The 25,349-nt window shown below is 42.6% G+C and overlaps 2 protein-coding genes across 2 annotated transcripts in view; one reads left to right on the top strand and one right to left on the bottom strand.

Moving 5' to 3' along the window:
* Positions 1-25,349, bottom strand: part of CDC73 (cell division cycle 73) — a 405,302-nt gene that overhangs the window by 191,619 nt on the left and 188,334 nt on the right. The gene's annotated exons all lie outside the window — the stretch shown is intronic.
* On the top strand, positions 13,265-22,279 carry B3GALT2 (beta-1,3-galactosyltransferase 2). The gene is made up of 2 exons (XM_029618750.1): positions 13,265-13,755; positions 19,932-22,279. Exon 2 carries the CDS (start codon positions 20,046-20,048, stop codon positions 21,306-21,308), a length of 1,263 nt encoding a protein of 420 aa, XP_029474610.1. The 5' UTR covers positions 13,265-13,755; positions 19,932-20,045; the 3' UTR covers positions 21,309-22,279.

Genomic DNA, 25,349 nt, shown 5'->3' with positions numbered 1-25,349 from the left:
AGTCTGCTGAAGAAAAAAATGAACTGAGGAGTCACCAGAGCCTCCTCTGAGCCCAGAGCAGGCTCAGCACCCAGTACCAACACTAGTGGAGAATGCCTGGGACTCCCGGGTATGATAGAGGCCAAGGGCATCCTCTTCACGAGGTTGCTTTGGTGATGGCACAGCAGACGGTGCTGCACTTGACCCGGTGCTGTGTAAAGACTGTGACCGGTGACGATATCTCCAGACTTCCCTTGGTGCTCAGTCTGGTCCTTCCCCGGCACAGAGGCAGGCTAAGATCCTGATGTCTTGGAATGCAAGGTCACTGGAGATGGCCTATCTCCGGCCCCTCCCTCTCAAGAAGGTCCCTATGGAGGAGTGGAGAGGGATGGCGTGTTTAGTGGCTCCCTGCGGCCTCCCGGTGTCGATGCCCCCGATGCCGTAGTAGATTGGTCAGACTTTGTGCCCAAAAAGCTTTTCCATCTTATCCAGCTAAGCGCAACGACCTTTGGGGGTCATCTAATCACAGAGATCGCACCCCTGGACGTCATGCAACACCCCCAGGCAGAGGATACAAACCTCATGCGGATTAGTGATAGACATGATCCGCGAGCACTCGGGCCACTGTCGAAAACCGGCTGATGCCATAAAAAATAGCTGGTGAGCAGTTGATGGCCAGCAGCCACCGAGAAGTGACACACCAGAAATCGGCTTGATGGACTTTGAGATCTGATTCAGCATGGCAGCAGACCAGCACTTCAGATTACAGCCTTGACCGTTAAACATTTTCATCTGTAATTAAAGTGAACCTAGTTTGCTATTTTCTATACATCAACACCTTTATATTATGAATTGTGATAGTTTCTATAAGCTTTCATGATAGTAGCCAAGTGGTGATTGTCATATTTCTCCAGTGAATGCCAATCTATTCCTTTTATTTTGACAGACAGTAAGTAGTTCAGAAATGGAGCCAGAGAAATAAGATTTTTTGCCTGGCTTTTAGTCAAATGTCCATGCTACACAAAATCAATTTATCAGGCAAGAAAACAATGAAAATTAAATTTGCTAACAGATGAAGAAAGCAAGATGCCAATAATCTGAAAATCAGGGCAGTGTGTATCTAGAAAATTCTGTCTTAGCTTATTACATTAAATACAACCATTTCAAAATTAGAGTTCATGGGAATGTTTACAATATTTTCTAGCCCCTCAATAATTTGATAGTCATGATGAGTCCATACATTTCTACTGGTCACACTCTTAAGTTCAATACTAAATGTATTAACCAACAAAAAATAATAGTACTAAAGGTTCAAATGTTTACTTCCAAGTTTTAATTTGGCCACAATAAGGATAGCAACCTTGAAAGAAGTTAACGAGCTATTTACAAAATAAAATTAAAATTTAATGGGCTAAGAGCAAACAAAACATTTCAGCTATTATTGGTATCCTGCTAGATACTCGTGTTGGAAACAGGATACTGGGCTTGATCTGACCCAGTGTTATGGCTCATGTTCTTAATCCTCTTCTCTTAACTCATGTCCTAAATTAATTACTTTCTTGATGCCACTTGTGCTCAAAAACATGATCAGAAACATCATGAAAATTAAAGCCATTTTCTCAACCCCCAATTAAATTCTTTTCAATAGAAATTTTACTGTAATGGTCAACCCCCATTCTCTTCGCAGGTCACAAACAGGTCTCATTACTAAGGTATCCACAATTAATACTATACTAATGATATATCTAATTCAGTTTTGCATATTTTGATTATTCTTAAAACTAGACCAATGCTTGGTTCTCAGGGAACAGAGAGAGCTACCACTGCTTAAGAAAATAACCCACTCACTAGTAGGAAGCTGTTTTAAGCAACAGAACTATGACATAAAACACATTGCTACGCTGGCATCTGGATTAGATTCAATGGATCTTCTAATGTCTAATCATAAATCTTAGGACTATAGTAACAGAATTGGTTCTGCTAGAGTCAAATGCCTTCCCACTATTAAAATCACAATTGTTTAGATAGGATTTTCTTGATGTAACAGCCTGAAACAAATAGCCATTAAAACTATAGACTTTATTCAGTTCCAAAAATGAAGCTTCAACATCAAGGGAAATAATCTCTGTCATGACCAATATTGTTTTTTTCCAAGTCAATAATCTTGATGTCCACCCCAAAGTCATTATCGTCTTATGGTTACATTTGCTCTTAATAAATCAAATAAGTTTTTAACATGACCTCTGATGTAATTAGCCTTTATAAATGAAAGATTTGATTGGCTTTCAAGTGTCCAAAATAGCTACATGAGATTTTGAGATCTTAGATACCATAAGATTAGGTTGGAATTTACTATCCACACTCATGTGCACAAAGAAAAAGCACTCAATTTAAAAGATCTCTCTCATAAATGCCAAAATTGATTTTCTGTTTCTTCTCATTATCAAATTTAAAAACCTGCCCCAGCCCAAAATAACTAGTCAAACTGCTGGTTAGCAAGTGTTAGTGTTGCATCTTAACACAGGAAACTGTAGAACTGTGACTCTGGCTATAGTTTTTTTAGGTTCGCTTCCTTTGGAAATAAAAATATACTGTCATAAGAATGCAAGAATGAAATTTATCCACATTTGCTTACTGTGCTACAAATGTACGTGAGTCTACGTCTGGAAAGGCAAAGCACACTAAATAGATTTGGGAGCCTATGTGATGAAAACTGTGCATGCTAAATTCCTTTAGCATATGCTAAAATTAACACACTGTACAGTAGCTGCCTAGCATGCATACTAAACCAGAGTCCGAAGATGTTGGTATGTAGGTGCTAAAATTAATGTGCATGTAAAAATAGGGATAATATATACTGCACAACCCCTAGCTGACCTCATTAACACATCCCTGACCTCTGGCAACGTTCCCAACCAACTTAAACTAGCCATCGTAAAACCCATTTTAAAAAAGCCTAAACTAGATCCTACTGACCTAACCAACTTTCGCCCCATTTCCAATCTACCGTTTCTTGCGAAAGTCCTTGAAAAAACTGTCAACACGCAATTATCCAATTATTTAGACCAGCGCCAAATTCTTCTACCTTCACAGCATGGCTTTCGCAAACAATTTAGTACCGAAACCCTCCTGACATCACTCTCTGACCACATCATTAGAGGACTAGACATAGGTCACACATACATCTTAGCCCTATTAGACATATCAGCAGCCTTCGACACCATCAATCACTCCATACTAATCGACAGACTGACTGAAATTGGAATCTCAGAAATCCCCCTCCTATGGTTCAAATCCTTCATTAATGACAGACACTTCAAAGTCAAAATCGGAAAGCATGAATCCAAACCCATCAATATCTCGTGCGGAGTACCCCAAGGCTCTTCCCTATCTTCAACCCTATTTAACATATATCTCCTACCCCTCTGCCACCTCCTTCTGAACCTTGGTCTCCCACATTTTGTTTACGCCGACGACGTACAAGTCCTCATTCCCATCACAGACTCACTACCCGATGCCCTACTAAAATGGGAAAGTGCCCTCTCCGCCATCAACAGCCTTCTCACACAACTCAATCTAGCGCTAAACACTAATAAAACTGAACTAATGATCATCGCCCCCCAACACCTCAATCCCTTACCCACCCATGTCAGAACTCTGCACCCCCTCCCGGACTTTGCACAATATGTAAGATCTTGGTGTAATTCTTGACACCCAATTCAACCTGCAAAAATTCATCACCACCACCCTTAAAGAATGCTACTTCAAACTACACACACTCAAAAAACTAAAACCACTCCATCCCAGCGACTTCAGAACTGTGCTTCAGGCACTCATCCTATCCAAAATAAATTACGCAAATGCCATGCTACTAGGCCTTCCCAAAAATGCCACCTCCCCCCTGCAGCTCCTTCTAAATGCAGCTGTGCGCATACTAACAGGCACACGCAGAAACGAACACATCACGCCCATCCTCAAACAACTACATTGGCTCCCCATATCCTCAAGAATCATCTTTAAGACTCTCTCATACATAAAGCCATCCACAACCCAAACATGCATTGGTTCTCTGACACCCTCCACCTTCGCACTACCTCAAGACCAACCAGATCACCATACCTTGCAACAATACCCACTCCTACACCCAAACTATCCCACCTCGCTTCCACTAAACAACGCTCCATCTCCTTAGCTGGTCCCAAGCTATGGAACTCAATGCCCACCAGTCTACGCCTCGAGATCTGTCCAAAGAAATTCAGACAAACTTAAAACATGGCTTTTCATGCACGCCTACTCTTAATCCGCCCTCCCAGTTCCATTCCCCTCCTACCCCTCTTCTAATCCACTCAACCACCCACCCAGATTCATTCCTCCCCCTCTACCCCCCCTCCACCCCCCACCCCTTCCCCACCCCCCCAACCTCCCATCTCTCTCTAACCTAGCCCCCCCTCTTCCCCCAGCTCCTCCCCTCCACCCCCTCTCCTTGTATATAGAATGTACATAATTCCTGCATCTTGTAAATAAACCTCCCTCATTCCCTCCTCTGTTCCCTGTATACTCAAAGTTCCAAGTTACTTCCCTGCCCCATCCCTTCCCTCCCCCCCCCCCCCCCAGTTATAATATCAGTTACAATGTAAAGCCCTGTTGGCTGAATTTGCTGTTGTCTGGAAACCGATGTGATGTCTCGTGCGAATGTCGTTATAGAAAAATGTTAAATAAATAAATAAATGTGAGGCAGTATGCACACAGGAAATAGTATAGTATGCTCTCCCCCACCCACTATTTAGCATGTGCTTGTTAAAGCCAGAAATGTAACACCTATCTCTGACTAGGCCTTAACTTTATAGCATGAACACTAATGGAAGGGCACAACAACAATTATGCACTGTTGTTTTGGAAAAAAAAAAAAAAGAAGGCACAAGGCTTTTATTGTCTCTAATAATTCATACAGAAGGGCAGGATTCTGATGAGATCTTCTATTATAGAAGTGGGTAGGCTGCTCAACCACCACTGCAAGTATTCTGAGTCTTGAGCCAGAACAGCAGTATGGGCGTTTCAGGCTCCTTGGAGAACAATTCATTTTGACCACAGAGCGCTCATTACAGAGGCTCTCTCAGACTGTTATGCTATTATTCTACCTACGAGCAGGGTTTGCAGGTCATCGCTATCTTCCCATTTTTTCATGCCACAGGGCATCAGCAGGGCCAAGGCCAGCCAACACTATAGATTTACACAGATTTATGATGTCTTCTTACCCAGAATGAAAAAAAAGGAGGAGGTCTCCTAATAGCTGCAAAAAAAACTTTTTAACCTCACTCAACAACCAATCTATACTATACCTAAACTTGAGGTAGGCTTATTCAAATCTAAGTCGCTTCAAATCCTCCTTACCTATGCTCCTCCCGGACTTTTAGATCAAGACGCCTCTCCTATGGTAGAAGTTATAGCCAAATACATAAAACCAGACTCTCCAGCCATAATCATTGGAGATTTTAACCTCCACATTGATGCCAATCCTCGATCGTCCAATTGTGAAGCTTTCCTATCAGCCCTCTCAGACATGGGTTTCAAACAGCACATCAACCAACCAACACATAAAGCAGGTCACACCCTTGACCTTATCTTCACAAACTCCAATCTCACTCCACTATCACCTCCCTTATGCCTCCCAGTTCCATGGTCAGATCACTTTATGATCAACTCCACCTTCAGGTCACTGACAGGATTGTCCGCACCTCATCAGCCTACCACTCTATACTATAGGAAAACTTGTCCTTCAGAAGATCTCGGCAAATCCCTGATCAGAAAACTTTCTAACTTGGATCTTTCCAATCCTAATTCAGCTATCACCTCATGGCAAAACATTACCGAAACGATAGCCAACGTTTTATGCCCACTATCAAAAAAAATATATAAATCCTTCTCAAAAAAATAAGCAACCTTGGTTCTCAAATGAACTCCGTACTCAGAAGCAAAATCTAAGACGGAAAGAAAAAGAATGGAGGAAGAATCCTAATCCCCTCTCTCTTTCCTTATACAAAACAGCTCTACATCATTACAGATCAGCAACACTCAGAACAAAAAGAGATTTCTATGCTCACCGTATCCATGATATGTTGTATGATGCGAAGGCCCTCTTTTCATATGTATCGGAACTTACCAAAACGGTTCCTCCTACAATCCCTGACAATATAGCCCAATCAAAGGCCAATGACCTGGCCTTATTCTTTCAGAACAAAATCTCCAACACCCTGGCAAAATTACCTAACAGCCCAAATCCTCTGCTTCTGGACACAGTTCTCCTTCCAAACACAGACATAAGATTGGATTCCTTTGATCTTACCCACACTTTAGAGGTAGAATCCCTGATAAAAAGAATGAAACCTTCGACCCACCCCCTGGACCAAATACCTTCCAAGTTACTGATTCTCATACCAGAATACATTTCCAAATATCTGGCCGATATCATCAATTGTTCCCTTTCACAAGGAACATTCCCAGACGCTCTCAAATTGGCCACTCTCAAACCCATACTCAAAAAATCAAACCTGGACCCGGAAGACCTCAACAATTACCGCCCCATATCAAATCTCCCATTTGTAGCTAAGATCATGGAGAAAATTGTAAATAAGCAACTTTCAAATTACCTAGAAGACCACAACATACTACACACGTCTCAATATGGTTTCCGAAAAGAACACAATACCGAAACCCTTCTCACCTCACTCCTTGATCAAGTATATATTGGCTTTGACAAAGGACAGTCATTCCTCTTAGCTCTCCTCGACATCTCTGCGGCTTTTGATACGGTAAATCACAATATCCCTCTAAACCGGCTTTCAGACATAGGAATTACAGGTTCAGCCCTCAGATGGTTCGAATCCTTCCTTAGCAATAGAGGCTATAAGGTAAAAATCAAAAACAAGGAATCACCTCATACTAATGCTCCTTTTGGCGTCCCCCAGGGCTCCTCCTTATCACCCACCCTGTTTAACATTTACATACTCCCCCTCTGTCACCTACTCTCAAACCTCAAACTCAAATTTTATATTTACGCAGATGACGTTCAAATTTTAATCCCCATATCCAACTCACTGGACTCAACACTCAGGTTATGGAACTCTCATCTACAAACTATTAACCATTACCTATCAAGCCTCAACCTTGTGCTCAACACTTCTAAAACCGAACTCTTGCTAATTACTCCAGAAGGCAGTCCCATCCTTCACCACTCACAAACTATTCCACATATTTCACATGCCAGAGATCTTGGAGTTTTAATTGACAGTCACCTGAACCTAAAGCATTTTATAAAACACACTACTAAGGAGTGCTTCTACAAGCTACAAGTACTCAAAAAACTCAAACCGCTCCTATTCCATTACGATTTCAGATCTGTCCTCCAAGCTATTCTGTTCTCAAAGATCGACTATTGCAATTCCATTCTGCATGGTCTTCCAGCCTCTATCAAACCTCTCCAGTTGCTACAAAATGCAGCGGCAATAATTCTGACAAATACCAATGGGAGAGAGCACATTTCTCCCATTCTAAAAGATCTCCACTGGCTCCCAGTAAACTTCCGGATCCTTCATAAATCTCTCACAATCATTCATAAAACCATCCACCATCAGACCCCTCCTTGATCTGCTTCATCCTCTCAGATTGCACTCCACGGCCAGGCCTTTAAGGGATGCCTACAAGGGTTCCTTACACGTTCCTCCAATCAAATTAGTGCACCACTCAAATATCAGAGACCGATCATTTTCTACTTGCAGGCCCTTCCATTTGGAACGCCATGCCTCCGGACCTCAGACTGGAGACCTGTCTAATAACTTTTAAAAATAAACTTAAGACATGGTTGTTCAGCCAAGCCTTCCCCACTACAAACTCCATTACCTGATCAAGAATTGTTCCATCACTCATGTAAACAAATTTTTTCCATATTTGTTCCATCACTCATGTAAACAAATTTTTTCCATATTTCATGCATAGTATCTATTAACGAGGTTGGCTTCTTGCCCCCCTCTTTTGTATATAGTATTTATGTACTCATTCACCCCCTCTTTATTTCTTACTCCAGGTTAAGGCATCCTTGTTATAATGTAACTTTCATGCTCCTTTACTTCTTGTTGATTGGTTAATTATATTTTTTGCTTAGTTCATTGTAAACCGAGTTGATTTGATTTGTATCAAGAAAGTCGGTATATAAAAGCCTTAAATAAATAAAAAATAAAATATAGGGTGCTCATAAAGGGTGGAAGATCAGACACAGATACCAGGAGTCCGGGCTAGTTTCCTTCTCTGACATTAATTTGGTGGAGCTGGGATGCTTTGGGGATGACAAATGAAGGCAATATGGTGGCTGCAACAGGGGTTATGGAAGATGCATAGTAGAGGACAGGGGGCGGATGGAGAGCAACAAGAAGAGAGGCAATGTCAGAGCCGCCATACTAAACACACCCCCGAGCAGTTAAACTGCTCTCTGTATTTACACAACACAAACATTTCCAAGCAGCAGTTTAATAGATATGTTGGCATGGGTGCTGGTATTTGATAATCCCCAGAGCAAGAGCAGAGATGGATCCAGATTGAGCAGACTTATGCGGGACGGGACTGGCCTGGTACCAGGATCTTCTGCCTGAACTGGCCACCTCTCCCCTCAAGTTCAGCCCTCAGGCGCTGGAGGTTGGCAGGACGTGCACTCAGAAACAGGTATAAAGACACCCATTAAGACAGACCTGGGCTGCAGGAAACTGAATGATGTCCAAAAATAGATAAGGGAGAAGGAAGTGCACAACATAGGGAGAAAGAGAAAAAATAGAATAGGACAAAGACCAAGCAGAGTATGCGGCCACAAACTTGAGCCAAATACAGGGCAAACAGATATAAATCAAGATCAAACACAGAATATCAGAAAGCCACAGGCCTGGGCCAATACAAGATATAACAAGGCAAGTCAAGAACAAATACACCAAGGGCCACAACAAGGAACATGAATAGGAACTCCAGGCTGAGACACCGGACTCACAGAAAGGCAGGCTTTTAAGCTGTGTCAGTGCAGGAACATGGACACCAAAAGGACCTCTCAGTAGCAGAGAACATGGCCCACCGAGGGCCTCTCCTGGTGGGAGGAGAGCACTGCTCATAGATCCTCACAAAATCTATTTGCTGTCACTCGCATTTTCAGTGCAAAGACCAGATTAGAAATTGAGGCCATACTGTGGTCTGAGCCTTAAAAACGTTGAGCTTACCAGTTGGTTTTTGTTTGAGTGCAGAGCTCTATTTTTTCATCTTTGAGACCCTAGCAGACCATCAAGTAGCCTCTGTAAGGACCAGAGTTGCTTATGAGGGAGGGGAATGGAGTATGGTCAGATGCCTTCCGAGTCAAAATAATCTGGTTTCTCCCTGAGTTGCCCTTTGCAAGCTCCCTTCTCTCAGCAAACACATCCTTCTCACACTGCTGTTTCAAAGACAATAGAGAAACATGCACAGCCTGGTTTGTCCTCTCATGTCATTTCCCAGAACCCAGCAGCTCCCCTACTTCTTCCATCATGAACAAATCGCTATGCACTGGTCTAACTCTCTCCTAACTCTGAAGCTAGGAGCTAGAGTTAGGAGAGAGAGAACCGAATGTTCGATTCACCATGCGTTCAATATATTGCTTTCCTGATGCTATGCAACATTCTCACATTTGGGAATTGTATTTTCAAGTTAACAGACTAATTCTCTCAGAGAAACGTTTTACAGCACACACACTAAAATTATTGCATCACAAGTTAAATGGCTTTCTAATATGCATTCTAAATGTTTTACTGACTAGCATGCTTTTTAGTTGTATTGCATAAGCCCCTTTATATAGGGAAAAGTAACCCGTTTCCAACTTTTACTACATGCTTATCCTTAACAGGATTTCAACCTCTGCCGTCTTAAATAGCGCTACGCCTTGCTCATTTGTGACATACAGGGCAAAGCCAACGCCAGTTCAGCATGAATCAAGTTTTCCCTCCCAGACATGAAAAGAGCAGATTGTTTGGCCTCTGGTCTTCTTTCTGCATCGCTCATAAGAGCCAAACAATTTGAATCTGTATTGTCCAAGGCCACATTCCTTCAGTTGCCCCTCCTTATTGCTCAGTATTCTACTTCCAACATAAAAGAAATATCTAGATATAAATATCTAGGATGGTGGGGTAGTGGATTATGAAATGTTTAAACAAAACTTTAAAATGCTTCTTTTCCTTTGTAAAAGAAATTCACCAAGAAAGAGGTGCCTTTATATTTTGTTTCCGCTGCTGAAGTCTTTTTCCTCCTTGCTGTTTTAATAATTGGTAGGCTTGAGAACGGTTTTTTGCTGGAGCTGCATTTAAAGCATGTTTGTTTGTAAAAGTGCCGTTTAAAATTCACTTAAAATCCGTACAGAAAATGTCATTTGTAATCTAGATTAAGTAACCAATAAAGCAGGACAAAGTATCAATTGTTTTATTATAGACCTCAGGCATGAATGGTGAACTAAGATACAGAGGTTGAACCACCTAAGCAGAATTTCACTAGGAAAATACATGCCGTTAGTGGTTTAATACTAATCTAAAATGCTAGGGGCTGCTAATGGTGGTCTTGCAGTAATTTTGTTTCAACTGGGTTTTAGCATCTCAGTGTTATAAGGCAGAGCTAATCAAGGATATGGACCATGTTTTACTTATTAGACTATGGCTAGCAAATTGACACAAATATGACTTATTGCCCAAAACACAGCATTCAAAATCCTTTTTTTTTCCCCCCAAAAAAATGTTTTTTTCTTGCAAACTGTGAAGCAAGACGTGTCAAAATGATCAGAATGTAAAATGGATGCATATTTTTAAAATTCAATGCAAAGGCTGCCATGAATATTTCAGCATGGTGCCCCAATTTTCAGCATCATGATACACTTAAGCCCACCTGTCATCGGATACCCCCGATATGGAAGTTTTGATTGCATACTGCAATTTAGGTAATTTCTAGAAAAGGCCTCCTCGCATAACCACAGAATAGTTCAAAGGAGTCCAGAGATGCAGCCATTGTCCACGTACACTGTGGCTAGAGTGGAAAAAAAAAAGTGTAACCCCCCTCAGATAAAATAATTCATGCAACAGTCACCATCAGATTCAAACACCCCAAAAAAAGATGACCTATAAATAGAGAAATTTGCAAATTAGGAGAATTCATTCCTCCAGACACATGGGAGAATAATGAATTGCACCTACATCTAACAGGTTACATAGTGGCTGGTAATCTAGATGTGCCTGTCTTGCTTATTACTCTTGCTTCATCCAGGGAATAGTTTTAATAACTTTGTTTTATGATTAAATAGATTAATCTTGGAATACAAATCCCAAATATAGAATTTTAACAGAAAAGAGAAGCAAGTCAGATTTGGTCAAGGATTTCCTGAAAATAATCAGCACGTGTTACCCTATAATAGATCAAGTATTATAATGATTAAAAACTTTATTATCCATGTTCTCTACAGTTTGTGGCAGGGAACAAACATTGATAAAATAAAATCAGAATGATCAAAACTTGAATCAGTTCAATATAAGAAGATATTACAATAAGATTTTACAGAGCACGTAGCTTAAACTATTAATTCAGATACCTTCCTGAAAAGGTATGCCTTAAATTGTTTCCTGAACCGAGGGTGGGACTCAATAGACTAGGGAAACAGGAAGAGTTCCAAAACTCTAGTCCAGCAACAGAAAAAGCTCTTTCCCGAGCATCAACTTCGGGGATGGAACCTCCAAAAGACTCAGACTATTTAAACAAGGAGGTTCGATATATTCTCAATCAATTTCTCTCTAATTTAGGTAAAAATCTGACACGCTACCAGGCTCATATTTGTGAACATCTGGTACACAAAGAGAAAAGATGTAATATCTGGGGGAAGACGGCAGGAAGAGGGGACACAGTGTACACTAATTGTCAATATGGGGAAGCATTATATAAGTAAACATCAGTATTTTAACCTTAATATGCCCATCTGATCAAAAATATATATACAGACTTATCCGATGCCAGCTAGGACAATGCCTGTGAGTAGCCATACACTACTGTGCACACAGAAGTACGGCTGTGCGCAATTTGGTATTTTATATATCAATAGCCCAGCACACCTTGCATGAACAGTAGAAGTTTCTGACAAACTAAATCTTTAGGCATAAAAGAGTTGCACGACATCCAGGAAGGAAAATGCAGTAGGCAACACTGACACTGCTGGTCATTCCTGTATTGCTCTCTCATATTCACCTATGAAGAGTTTATGTGCCGTTTGGAATGAACAATTCAGAGAGCAGGATCTCAAAGCAGGAACAATTTATCAAATATAAAAAAAGGGCAATTAAGAGCTACAACATTCTTCCCCCACACGGGACACTTCATTATCCAGGAAGACTCCTGCCTTAGATAAAAACGGTCACATGGAGATGTTGTAAAGAAAGCAGAGTGAAAACAGTGAACATTAAACCAAGGATGATGCACAAGATTTTCACTAGCTGACATTCAAAAGAAAAGCAAATTGGGATTGAATGGATATTTGCTTTGTGCCTTTAAGGTTATATATAATCAAAAACCTTTAATTCTGATTAAAATGGGTAGCAAGAGGTAGCCCTGCCCACTAGGAACACGGAATCCCTTCCAAGTTCCCGCAAGATTTTGCAGTGCGAGGAAACCCGGGCAGTGGCCCCAGCCCAGAGGCAGCTGGCTCTGACAGAGGGAGACCTATGGGAGCAGAAGGAAGCAGCTGACATTACTTCCGAAATCCCTTCAAGGCCTGTGCTTCCTTTTATTGGATTTATTTACCTCCCTCCATGTGAACTGTAAGAATGTTTATGGAATGGAAACCAACAGGATTAAGAGAAAACACCTCCAGAGTGCCCCATCTCACAACCCTTGAGATGTTAAGAAGGGACAGACGACAGGAAAAAAAACACCATTTCATAAACATCCCCCTTTCATAATGTGGCCCATTACCACCCTGGCTTTGATTATATATCATCTTTCAACTAGAAGCAAGCCCTGTACAGAACTGCTGTTGCCTTCCAATTTAGCAGAACTGAATACAAACAATCACGTGGGCTTCAGCCAAGCAATGACGTTAAATTCTGCTCTGTCAGAAGGCAGCATCTGTCAAAGCCCACATTTAAGCCGCTTCCTGCCTGTGCAGCAGACGAAGAAGCAGGGACTGCATTTCCCTAGCCCAAAAGCCCCTCTCCATCAGCCTTTCTGGAGCTGCCTAGCAACAGAGGAGGAAGCCAGGTAAATCCCATTCTTGCACGGAAAACCCGCTGGAACCGCTGCATGCTAGAGAGGGAGAAGCTGCTGCCCAAATTCCTGGTCCCTGCAATCTCAGACAGGGCTATGGAGGAGAGGAGCCAGCACTGCATCATCCGACCAGGCAAGCACCGGAGATAGAAAAGGAGGCGGCAAAAAAAAAAATCGACACGGGGATTTCAATGCAGCAATTGTTAGCAACAGACACGCTCTTCAGTCGATGAATGGGAAGCAGAAACCGGGCTGCTTCTGTCTAAGGCGAAAAGGGAGAAATCCGGCAGCCACATGAATGGGGGAGGCAGCACAGCGACAAGCAGACAGATGGACAGACGGATTTCTGCAAACGTTTTCCACACCAGCCAGCCAGCCGGGGGGATGTGCGCATGTTCGATAGCATCCTTTTGCCGAAGTGATGGCGTGTCCAAACTATTTCCAGCATGCATAATCCTGTCGGCATGAATGGCCTGAGCGAGGAAGGTACGTCAAAATCTTGCATTTGCTAGTTGGGGGGTGGGGAGGGAGATTTGGGGGGGGGGGGGGGTTGCAGGAGGAGGGTCCCCTTTCGTCCATGAAGATTTCATAACCACTACTGCAGAAAATAAAGCCCCCAACATCCAGGAGAGCAAAGCTTTTCTCTTCAGGCTTTAATACAGCTGCTCGCACAAGGAGGCGGCTTACAATGCATTTTCATGTACATGAAAAAGGGAGAGGGGAGAGTGGTCGGGGGAATGCAATATACACTATTCAAAAGATGTAATTAAAAGCACTCTCGCCAATAAAATAGGACTGAACTCCCTTTAAAACTGGGTCATATTTAATCCTGCTCTGAAATGCTCTTCTACAGCAGTGGTAGAAAGGGCTCCGGCGAGCCACGCTGAGTGCGCTGAACCATCCAAACCATACCACACGGTCAAGCTGCATTAGTTAAAGAGGATTCGGGGTTACGTTTCGGCTGTGCTCTTCAAACGCCCAGAAAAACGTTGCCCCATTACCTATCGCCCAGCATTAATTTCAAACAAGTATAACCCTGAGAGCTATCGGCTGGAGGATTAATAACTACAGCTTTAATGAGCAGCACCGGACTGTAGAGAGCTCCCTGAAACAAAAGCTTTGTAGCTTAAATTTGCCTTTATCTACACTAGTCGGCTAGAAGTTGTTTACCTGATTACATTTAAAATGCTGCTGTGGCAAACTTTTCTCTTCCAAGATCATTAATCCTAAGCCATTACTACTCTGTGCCTGCTGACTTCTAACCTTTGCAAGCTTTTCTTTGGAGTCAGCCCTGAAACAATTAAAATATTAATTTGGTCGTTAAAACAAACTGAGGGGGGAAAAAAAAAAAGCTTGCGTCACTGTTCACACCACAAATTTAATCTTTAGGAAACCCAAACAAACCCACACGGTGAAAGCGCCAAGCAGAAAAACTGAATAACCTATATAATAAACCATTAAAAGGTAGTAAATAAAATTCCCCTAGCTCCATCCTAGGCTGTGCTAAGACGTAATAAAACAAAGTTCAACAATTGTAATAAAGGCTGAGAGTATTACTGAATGTAATACGCAAGCAGGTCATTGCCAGGATGCTCTCTCATCATTATTTTTAAGCTCACTGTAGAGGACTTGTGCACCTTGCTTTGTTTTGCATTTAAATCTGAACAAACATGAAAGCACTAAAGCTAAACCATGCACGCACTATTAAATACTGAAGTCCAAGCCTACCTGAGGCAGACGATAAATCAGAAGGCTGCGCAGAAGGAGAACACAATTTGGAGCCGATCCCTTTCGTGGGCTTAGGATTCCAGGTCATAATTCTGATGAGATGTTAGGCCCTGAATAATGAGGCTCTACTAGCTGTGGAAGCCAGCAAGGAATCACCCCCGGCCTGTAATCGAGTGCTTAACACGGCAGCAAGAACATCCAGACTTGAAAGGCATTTCTCATTTCAGTGCCACAGCTCAGAACTGTTCCCTCAACGCAGCAGCTACAGCTGAAACGTCCTCCCGAGTGTCGATGCAGGGCATGGCAATATGAGAACATCGCCTTACCTGTACAGCTCATCGGGGGGGTTTGTGGGCAGAGCCAAAAAACACAGGCCACTAAAGGTTTTATGAAAAATCCGACTATCTAAACCTTTACTTACTTAAAAAGCTTTGCATTCTAATATCACCAAATAAAGTGGGAATAGCTGGATTACACATTAACCATACTTCCCAAGTAGCATCCAGCTGTGTGTCCTTGGGCGGAGCACCAGGGAGCGAGATTAATCGCCTTTAAGTACCAAGCAAAAATGCCACTATCATAACAGTTCCTTCAACTGCATATGAAAGATCAAAGTCCAGGTAGAAGGCAGGTTTTCACCCCTAGCAGGACCCCGAAGTGGACCAGAAAGGAGACATTCCCTCACCGATTCAGATTCCCTCCGCCACAATCTGCATGCAGCGGCTGTCAGCCAGCAGAGAAAGTTCATGTCACATTTTTCCAAAACAATCTTTATACTTCCATATTTGAAAAGCACCATTTTTATTTCACGGTTTTAAGTATTTTTAATTAAATGCTAAAGGGAAGGCTTTTATATCTAAATGCATTCAAAATACTGAATTGCAACAACATTCACTGGAAAATAAACACACATCCGACAGCAAAGACCAACCAGGGCAAGATTTAGTTTGAATTTGCCTGGTCAATAAGATGTTCACCAAAACCCAAACATGGAATCAAAAAGTGAAGACCAACTGAATTCTGTACTTCCTCCTAAAAGCATAGGATGCGAGGTGCATTCCCGGCCTACAGCACCTGAATATAATCCTCTCTGAAGTGATTGAAAGGCAGAACAGCAATCAGATTAATTCAGGCTCAAAAATGCACGTCGGGTCAGACATATTTGGGTTTTCTTCCATACAAAAAGGTTTAGCAGGTATCTCATTTGGTTGGATTCTTGCTTAAAATGTTGGACTTTCTTTTTCACTAAAAAAAGCAATGGCTAGAGATTACAAACACTACACATCCCAGTGTGGAGCTGTAGTGCTGGCTCCTCCTGAGCCTCCAGGAACGCGAGCAGCTGGGAAGGAGCTTCGGTGGTGACGGGCCGCTGCTCCCATTTCCCGGCTTGCTGTCCACCAGCTGACAGCTTGCAGATGCTGGTGCAGGGGGCCAGAGGAAGGCCTCGTGCTCTCTCTTCTGCGCTCCTCTTTCAGAAGCCCCTGGAAGATCTTGCGTAAAACTCTAGGGACTCCAGTGTAAACAGAAGCAAGCCTCGAGAAGCGCCAAGCTCAACTGAAAACGCAAGTTTTTCGTATTTAAAAGCAAGTAACTGTGGGCAAAAACACACAAAGCAACAACAACACAAGCCTGGTTTGATGCGCGCACCGAACATGTTTTTAAACGAGTGCAACTGCTCTCTGAGCCTTACACAAAACATGAGGTTTAATGAAACACATGACCATGACTGCTTGAAGGGTCATAAACACGTCCGTGCATTTACTGGTGGAGAGAGGACCCTGAGACACATGGACCTTAGGTCTGGGCCACTTTGGCAGTTTTTATTGCATCTTATTGCAAAACTGCTGCAGAACATTTACTGCTGGTTTCAAAGCAGTGCAAGTTTGTAGCTGACCCACTCCCCCACTGGGAGAAACCGCAACCTTTAGAAGCAACTCCCTGGCAGGCCAGTTTATAGGCCCAGTTCAGGATACAGTTATTGCAAGCAAAGGACCAAAACGTTTGTACTCGGAGAAAACGTCCGTAGGGCCACCAGCAGAAGGGCTGATAGGAGTTGGGAGAGGCGCATTTGCTGTTTGTTTCAGGATCCCGGCTTAACTGACCCCGAAAGTAACAGCCTGCACTTTGTCGAGAGGCTCCTGAACCCGGCTGAGAGGCAGGCATTTATTTCTATGATCACTTAAAGATCCCATCATGTGTATTTACAGCTGTAGAGTATAAACCACCACTGCCTATTTCCTTCACTGAACACTACACCATGGAAGGCGCTCTGGAGGACAGGCCCTATCCCCATCACACGATGGTTGCATACTCAAAAGAAAGTGGCATGCTATGGCACAGTTTCTGATCCCATCTAGTCCGCCGGGCATTGCCACTGCTACTGCAGAAATGCACACCTCACTGTACAGTGCAGCCTCTTTCTTCAGCACAGGGAAGTTTCAATATCTAATTATGGCTTTTTTCCCTCCAGTATCCTTAAAAAAAAAATGTTATAAGCACAAGCCAAAATCTTCACTTCTTGCTCCTTCTAGTGGAAGCTCATGAAACTCGTTCACTGGAAGCCAGGATTTCTATCACTGAATCCTACCGAGCCATGTTACATGAAAACTGCTTTCTATGCAAAGGCAGAAAGCTACATTTATTCTCTGAAACGCCCGCTGTTATATGCAAGAGGACACCTGTTCATCTTGCCTTGACCTTTAAATTCATCAACTTCTCTTGTATGTCAAGGAAGACATACTTAGCTCAGGGTTTTCTATATAAAAATAATTAAAATGTTTTCCAGCTGTATAAAAAAAAAAAAATGTCTACTTAATTTGTTGCCGTTTTTCCCTACCAAGCAATTTGAAGATCAGTTTTAATTCTTGTAATTAGCTACATATCACTTCTAAAATTTGTCCTCCATAAACGACGAAGCAAAATATTGGCTTGGTAAAAGGGGACATTAAGTTGATTATATGAGAGAGGGTGGCCAAGCTGTTAGAACAATGAGAACCAGCGGGCTGCCCCTGCTTGTGACTAAATCAATCTCCTATCATCTCACGCACCCACTTACAGGCCGGAAGTGTAAAGTGCGCTCAGCCGAGTGCACTGTTTTACTTGCAGTTGGACACGCATCCACTACCCCTCATACAGTAAGGGGTTTAGCACATCGAGGTGCACGTTCACCTCCCCCCCAAAAACTAGGTGATCACCACATGCAAATGCATGTTGATGAGGCTGTTAAGTATAGAAAAGCAGAAAATACTGCTTTTCTGTACACTCTCCAACTTAATATCCTAGTGATATTAAGTCGGAGGAACCAAAAATATTTTTTAAAAAATTAAAAAAAGATGTGCCGGCCAGTCAGGTTAGGAAAGCGGACGCTCAAATTTTTACCAGCTTCCGATTTCCTAACCCATGGCTGTCGGCGGGTTCAGAAAAGAGACGCTCGTAAAACTGAGTGTTGGGTTTTTGAACCCGCTGATAGCCACCTGTCCCTGGGCCAAGGAGGTGCTAGGTGTGCGTAATCGTCCCCAGCACCTCCTTTTAGTGCAACCCCTCATTTAAATACAGGATTGCGCACCCAGGAGAGGTAGCTGGGAGAGCGGCTGCTCACTTACAATCTAACAGGCCGATCCTGTGACACTCTTTGGATAAGGGTCTTAGACCTGAATGCAATGTGTTCCACAGATTGTCATATAAATGCTAAACCACCACCGCCTCTATAAAAGGGGTCGAAAACTGAGGGTCTAGAAACACGGCAGAGCAAAATATCCTCAAATCTTTTTAGTGCAATGAAAGCCTGAATTTTTCTCTTTGCTATGCATAATCAAACTTTCCTACTGTCTGACACTGGCATGCTCAGCATTTTTAATGAGAAAAGGAGGTGTTAACATCTAAGAAAACTCCCAGGCGCCCAATAATTTTCCATCACCAAAGTAGCAAGCCTGCTCTTCATGCTGGAGCTTAAGCAATCCTTATGTCCCCTATGCAGACAAGGTGGCAGGAACGTGACAGTCGCAGAGACGACCCAGGCCAGGCTCAGCACAATATTCTGCACATGTGGGAAACTGTTCGAGGCATCGCACGTACAAATAAAACTGTGCGGTTAACATAAGCAATGCATAGAGGACCATTATTTACTGATAGTTTTAATTTAAACCTTTATTACCTTCTGCCTTGCTAAGAGTCCCAGATAATGCTAGGACTTTGCACTCAGAATCCTGGTGAGATAAGCGGGCCTCATCAGCACTTCCAGGTTTAAAGGGGGAGGTAGAGGCGAACATAAGGGTGAGTCCCCAACTTGGTACCACTGCAGGGAAGTTAGCAGGCTATGAAAATTAAATTTTGATAGGTGTCCTGTCTCGTTCACAGTACAGGGCAAGGAAAACATGCCAAGCAGTGCATTGGGACTACCAGAAGTTGGCTGTAACTTTGAACAGTCTGTGGCACTACTGATATAGGAACACCTTGCAAAAAAAACCCCAAAACACCTTTACATCTGCCGTGATCCCCACTGGGAGGCACACAGATTTTAATACTAACTGTTTTTGGTATGGAGACCTTCTCACCTCGCTCTCAATAGCGCGTAGTGGTAATAACCCTGGCGCAAAAGTCATTCTGGCTCTGTGTTATGAAAATGTAAGCTAGGCAGCTGACGTGAAGAGGACCCCCAACCATAGCTAGCAGCAGCCTAGAAGCTGCTTTCAATAAAGTACAGAGGGTTTCTCGCCATCTACTGAAGTTTGGCTTGCATTATTAGTACATTTCTTCCAATTGTTTGTATATGCAAATTCCATTAAGGAAACTTAATTTAGAAGTGGTTTAAAGTTTGTTATATACATGAATACGGTCTCTCGCTCAAAAGCAGTTAAATAATTGAATTTCAGAAGAGCTAATTCAATGCTAATTATTCACAGCATTTTCTCACCTTTAACCTGAATTCTTTGCAGAGAACCACTCAAACTGTGAAACAAGGAGAAGATGAAAACCAAAGAATAGCAGCAAGTGGAGAAAGCACAGCCCGTCAGCTCCCCTGCCTCGCGTTCCCACTGGATCCCTACAACATGCTTCAGTGCAGGAGACGACACTGCTGCTTTGCCAAGATGACATGGAATAGTAAGAGGTCCCTGTTTCGTACCCACCTCATTGGGCTTCTCTCACTGGTCTTTCTTTTTGCCATGTTTTTGTTTTGTAATCACCACGACTGGCTGCCGGGCAAAGCTGGATTCAAAGAAAACCCTGTGGCTTACACGATACGAGGATTTAAGTCAACGAGAAGCGAGACCAACAGCTCCCTGAGAAGCCTATGGAAGGAGGCCGTCCCTCAGACTCTTAGGCCTCAGACAGCAGTGAACACCAACAATACGGACTTGTCGCCACAAGGAGTAACTGGATTAGAGAACACTCTCAGGGCCAATGGAAGTATTTACAATGAAAAAGGCACTGGCCATCCAAGTTCTTACTTTAAATACATCATAAATGAGCCTGAGAAGTGCAAAGAGAAAAATCCTTTTCTGATATTACTCATTGCTACAGAACCAGGCCAAGCAGAAGCCAGACAAGCTATTCGTCAAACTTGGGGAAATGAGAGCCTGGCATCCGGTATCCAAATTGTTCGCATTTTTATGTTGGGTTTGAATGTTAAATCAAACGGATATTTACAGAGAGCTATTTTGGAAGAGAGCAGGCAATATCATGACATTATTCAACAAGAATATTTAGACACCTACTACAATTTGACTATTAAAACTCTCATGGGCATGAACTGGGTCGCCACCTACTGTCCGCGCATCTCATACGTCATGAAAACAGACAGCGATATGTTCGTCAATACCGAGTATTTGATACACAAGCTGCTGAAGCCAGACCTACCACCCAGACACAACTATTTCACAGGTTATCTGATGAGAGGGTATGCACCCAATCGGAATAAGGATAGCAAGTGGTACATGCCACCAGATTTGTATCCAAGTGAACGCTACCCTGTGTTCTGTTCCGGAACCGGCTACGTATTTTCTGGGGACCTGGCAGGCAAGATCTTTAAGGTCTCTCTGAGCATTCGCCGCTTGCATTTGGAGGATGTGTACGTGGGGATCTGTCTCGCTAAACTGAGAATTGACCCAGTGCCCCCACCCAATGAATTTGTCTTCAATCATTGGCGCGTTTCATATTCCAGCTGTAAATACAGTCACCTAATTACCTCCCATCAGTTCCAGCCTAGCGAGCTGATCAAATATTGGAACCATTTACAACAAAATAAGCACAATGCCTGTGCCAACGCTGCTAAAGAAAAAGCTGGCAGGTATCGCCATCGTAAACTGCTCTGAAGAGGCAGTAGTTGGCCCCTAACCTCCTCTTCATGTAAAGTATTCCATGTGCAATTTGTAAATATCAAAGCATGTACAGTGAAAAAGGGAGAAACTTAATGGGGGATTTTGGCATTCAAATATCTTTTTTAATTTCAGAAGAGTATGACGTTTATGAACAAGGTAAACCAACTTTTGAGATTGTATACAAGGATTTTGTGTGTTAATATGTGCAATAAGCAGCATGCACACCTTGGTAGTACACCTGTTATTTATGTGCCAATAAAATACCTGAGGAGGCTGTCCCACTTTACAAACAAAAAAAATGTATTTTTATAACATTTGGAAGGATTAAATGTCACTAGTCAAACATTTACCCCACTTTGGTCTTTACAGCAATGAGGAGTTCCTGTTACTTGCCAAACATGATTCTGTCATTTCAACTGGCCAAAATAACCTCCACAAACCAAGCTTCCTTAAATATGGCTACAATATATGATTTCATATAATTCTCTAGTCTAAAAGCTGGCCACCAGATTTCAAACTGTAGTCCAATAAGGCATTTGGATGGTACCAGATAGCTTTCTAAACAAACGAGAAATGTAGAGAGGCAGCCAATGACTCAGCCTGCTGCGCTGCATGCCAGGGAGCAGAGTTCAAGCCAGGAGCTCAACCAAGACGAGGCTGCGTTTACAGGGAGTATCCCAACATCTACTGGATGGCTGACAACACAACTGTGATGGCTTCTGAAGGGAAGCTACCCTTCAGTCAGAGGACTAGGATTAAAAAGGACGTTAAAGCCCACTCAGGTGGCGCCAAATGACCTCGTATGGTGCTCTAGCTTCAACAGGGGCCTGTTCTAAATGAGTGACCGCCCAAAAGAGAGAGAAAGGGAGCTGCTGGAATATAAATCCCGGCAGATAGAAATTTAGGAGTCTGTTGCCCTTCATTTGTCAAATACTCTTGTCCTTTTACAGCAGGCAGATGAAATGCTCCCCACATTACTCATGTTTTGTAATTTGGATTAAATGAGTATAATATTAGCAAATATTAGCAAGTGCATGTATATTCTGTGCAGGATGTAATTTGAGGTCTTGTAAATCAAAAGGTGCAACTTACAAGTATGTTTCCCTGTTGATAATTACATGGTGGCCCCAACATTGCCTGGCCAGGCAAGGAAAATTCATAGGCTAAAATGTTCAAGGTCCAAAATAATATACAAGAATGGTATAAAAACGGGAGACATTTTTGGGCAAGGAGAAAGGAAGGGTTTCCTGGCCAGAGATTCCCATGACTTGGTCAGGGCTACTGAAATGACTAACCAAGAACCTTCCTGGGCCTTAGTTTGCTTGACCGCAATTGAATACTCCTTAAAATGTACTTTTGCCCTGCATTGGAAAGTAATTATATAGTATATAAGAACTCCCGCATGCACAGCCAGCCATCCAGGTGCAGACTGCATACATACGTGATGTGGAAAGGTTTGAGAGCGCTCAGCTAGATGTAAGGGGCAGTGTACAATTACTTTATAGAAATGAATTTAGGTTGCACTATTACAATCAACTCAAAATTCCATGTCAGATCATGATCCCGGATATGTGAAATGTGAAGCCTTACCTGCTCCGATTGCCATGCCATCTACTAGATGCACACTTGTTACTTTAACAGTCACAAAACTATACATTAATTCAAAATGATTGAACATTTGATAGGAAGCAATAGTTTATGTGCATCCTCCTGCTCAAACCTGCTGTCCACACTCACTTCCCTAAACAGTTACCCAAGCTTACCAAACTCTAAGGCACTCTCTCACCAGTGTATTGCTTTTCACTTCCCACTAATGAGGCTTCTGTGCCAGATGTCATGAGAGCCAGGCATATGGATGATGCATGGCTCAAAAGATAAAAAAGGCAGAGAACAAAACTGATCATCACTGGCAGGGAACAAGTCTCCAACTACAGAGGATATGAGAAGCCTTTTCCCCTGACAGCAGGTAAGACATCCCCTAGCACTATTTTTTATTACCAGTGCACCATGTATACAAGTTTGCAATTTTAACACCTTCTAGCCTTTATCTGCTGGATAAACTATTGCTCTGCATCTCAGTTAAGCCCAAAGAAGAGAATTCAATAAAATATGAAGTATGCCAGTATGCTGCTGCTTTTTTTTTCTGGCCTGGCAGTCTGTCTTGGCTGGAATCTGGTATGATAAGCCTTCATTTACAACTACCTGCAGAGTTTTGCTCCTTATTCCACATCCAAATCGGTAACGTCAGCAACTGTACTCAGCTGGAGGCCATGTATCGCTATTGCACAGTAACTGTCCCTGCCCGAGGAGTGGCCAGCAGCGCTGCTATGCAGCAATTCCAGCCTCAGGCAGCCCAGAAAGGCAGCAGGAGGACAGGGCTAGCATCCATCAGGCCTTATGCTAGTGAACGGAGCTGGACTGTTTTGCTTGCTGCAACCTGAAACGAGCAAATTGGTGAAGAGTTCTCCTCAAATCCTTCTGATTGTAAGCAGGCATCCACCCCATACCAGTAAGACCTGTGCAGTAGGGAAGACAGATGGACCCCTTGTTTTGAGGCCTGCAAAGGATGTCCCAGTGCCAGGTGAGTCAGGAAAGGATATTTTGGGGAAGAGAGCAGAGAAGGATGCTGGGGGGGGGATGGACAGAAGCGAGTGAGTAGGAAGAAGGGGGGGAGAATGCCCCTGGGCTGAGGGTTACCTAGGGCATCTAATACCCTTAGTAACATAGCAACATAGTAATTAGAAGAAAGAGACCAAAATGGTCCATGCAATCTGTCCAGTAAAGCCTTTTTATTTAGGGTTGTACCTGCCATTTGCACTTTGTGCAACTCTAATTAGAAAGAGAGACTCTTAAGGATTTTACTTTATCTACAATTGCCTATGAAAATATTTAACATTATTGCTTTAAGATCTGAAGAAAATTATTACAGAAAAAAACCCTTCACATAGGAATGCAGAAGCAAGCATTAGATGCTTTCTTCTTCCACATGCTAGAGTTGCATGGTTGAAAAAGAAAACTAGTCTAGCCCTACAAAATTACTGTCAAAAAGTGAAAATGAACTGAGAAAGAAAAAAAAGTCTGGAACAAGCGATTTGGTTGATCAGTCAATGGCAAGACAAACACTTACAACCGATTTATCACGGTTTCTCATTTCCCAAGTCTAGCAGACGCTAGGTTCACGGGGATGATTTATGTATGCCCACCATCACATCATTACTGATAAATGCTACTTTTGTTTTCTGAGCAGTCTCCTGCTGCTGCTAAAAGGATACTAGAATTAAAGACAAGCCAAAAGCACCTACTTCTATCTCAGTGAGCTGAAAATCAATACCGACTTATGGAGAAAACCTCTTTGCTTTCTCCCAGTTTTTTTTTTTGGTTTGCACACGTTAACCTGTACAAACTCAGCAAAAATTGCTTTCTTGCCGGCCTGCTTTTTCAATTATTTTGTTCACAATCAGAATTTACTCTTGCTGCAATGCCATTTTAATGGCACTAATTTTGGAAGGAATATCAAGCAAAAGGGGGATTTTTCTTGCTTCCATTATTAGTCAGAGTCTGTAGTTAAGCAATATGCTGGGATAACCGTTTTCTTACCACTGACTCACTTTACCTCCAAGACTGTTCGAGATCTGATTAAAAAAAAAAAAATTAGCTAAACCATAAATAAAAGCTCCCACAAAACTATGGAGTTCTCCAAATGACAGGTGATTTAGCTTCCCACTGGTTACAGGTTAGGAAGGAAGGAAGAGAAGTGGTTTGGGGTTATGACTTTAGAACATGGGTTGAAGACCTCCTGGGCTGCTGAAAGATACTATGTTAAAGGCATGCCAAGTCATTTCTTCTGGAGTGGATGGACCAGAAGAGAAAACTTCATTCCCAAACACCAGATTTTTATTTATTTATTTATTTAGATTAGGTCCCACCCGCTTCCTCCAAGACCACAATCCCTGGATGCCACACTTAAGTGTTGTGGTGGTGGGGTTCTTGCTGGGAGATTCTCCCCAGGGTCCGAGGATGCACTACTTGTTTTCT

This window comes from Rhinatrema bivittatum, chromosome 10, assembly GCF_901001135.1.
Source record: "Rhinatrema bivittatum chromosome 10, aRhiBiv1.1, whole genome shotgun sequence".
Classification (NCBI taxonomy): domain Eukaryota; kingdom Metazoa; phylum Chordata; class Amphibia; order Gymnophiona; family Rhinatrematidae; genus Rhinatrema; species Rhinatrema bivittatum.
The sequence above is the reverse complement of the archived record's forward strand: the minus strand, read 5'-3'. Positions and strand labels throughout refer to the sequence as shown.

What these genes read in the sequence shown, in the direction of transcription:
- B3GALT2 (XM_029618750.1), top strand. Translation starts at nt 20,046, where the DNA reads ATGCTTCAGTGCAGGAGACGACACTGCTGCTTTGCCAAGATGACATGG.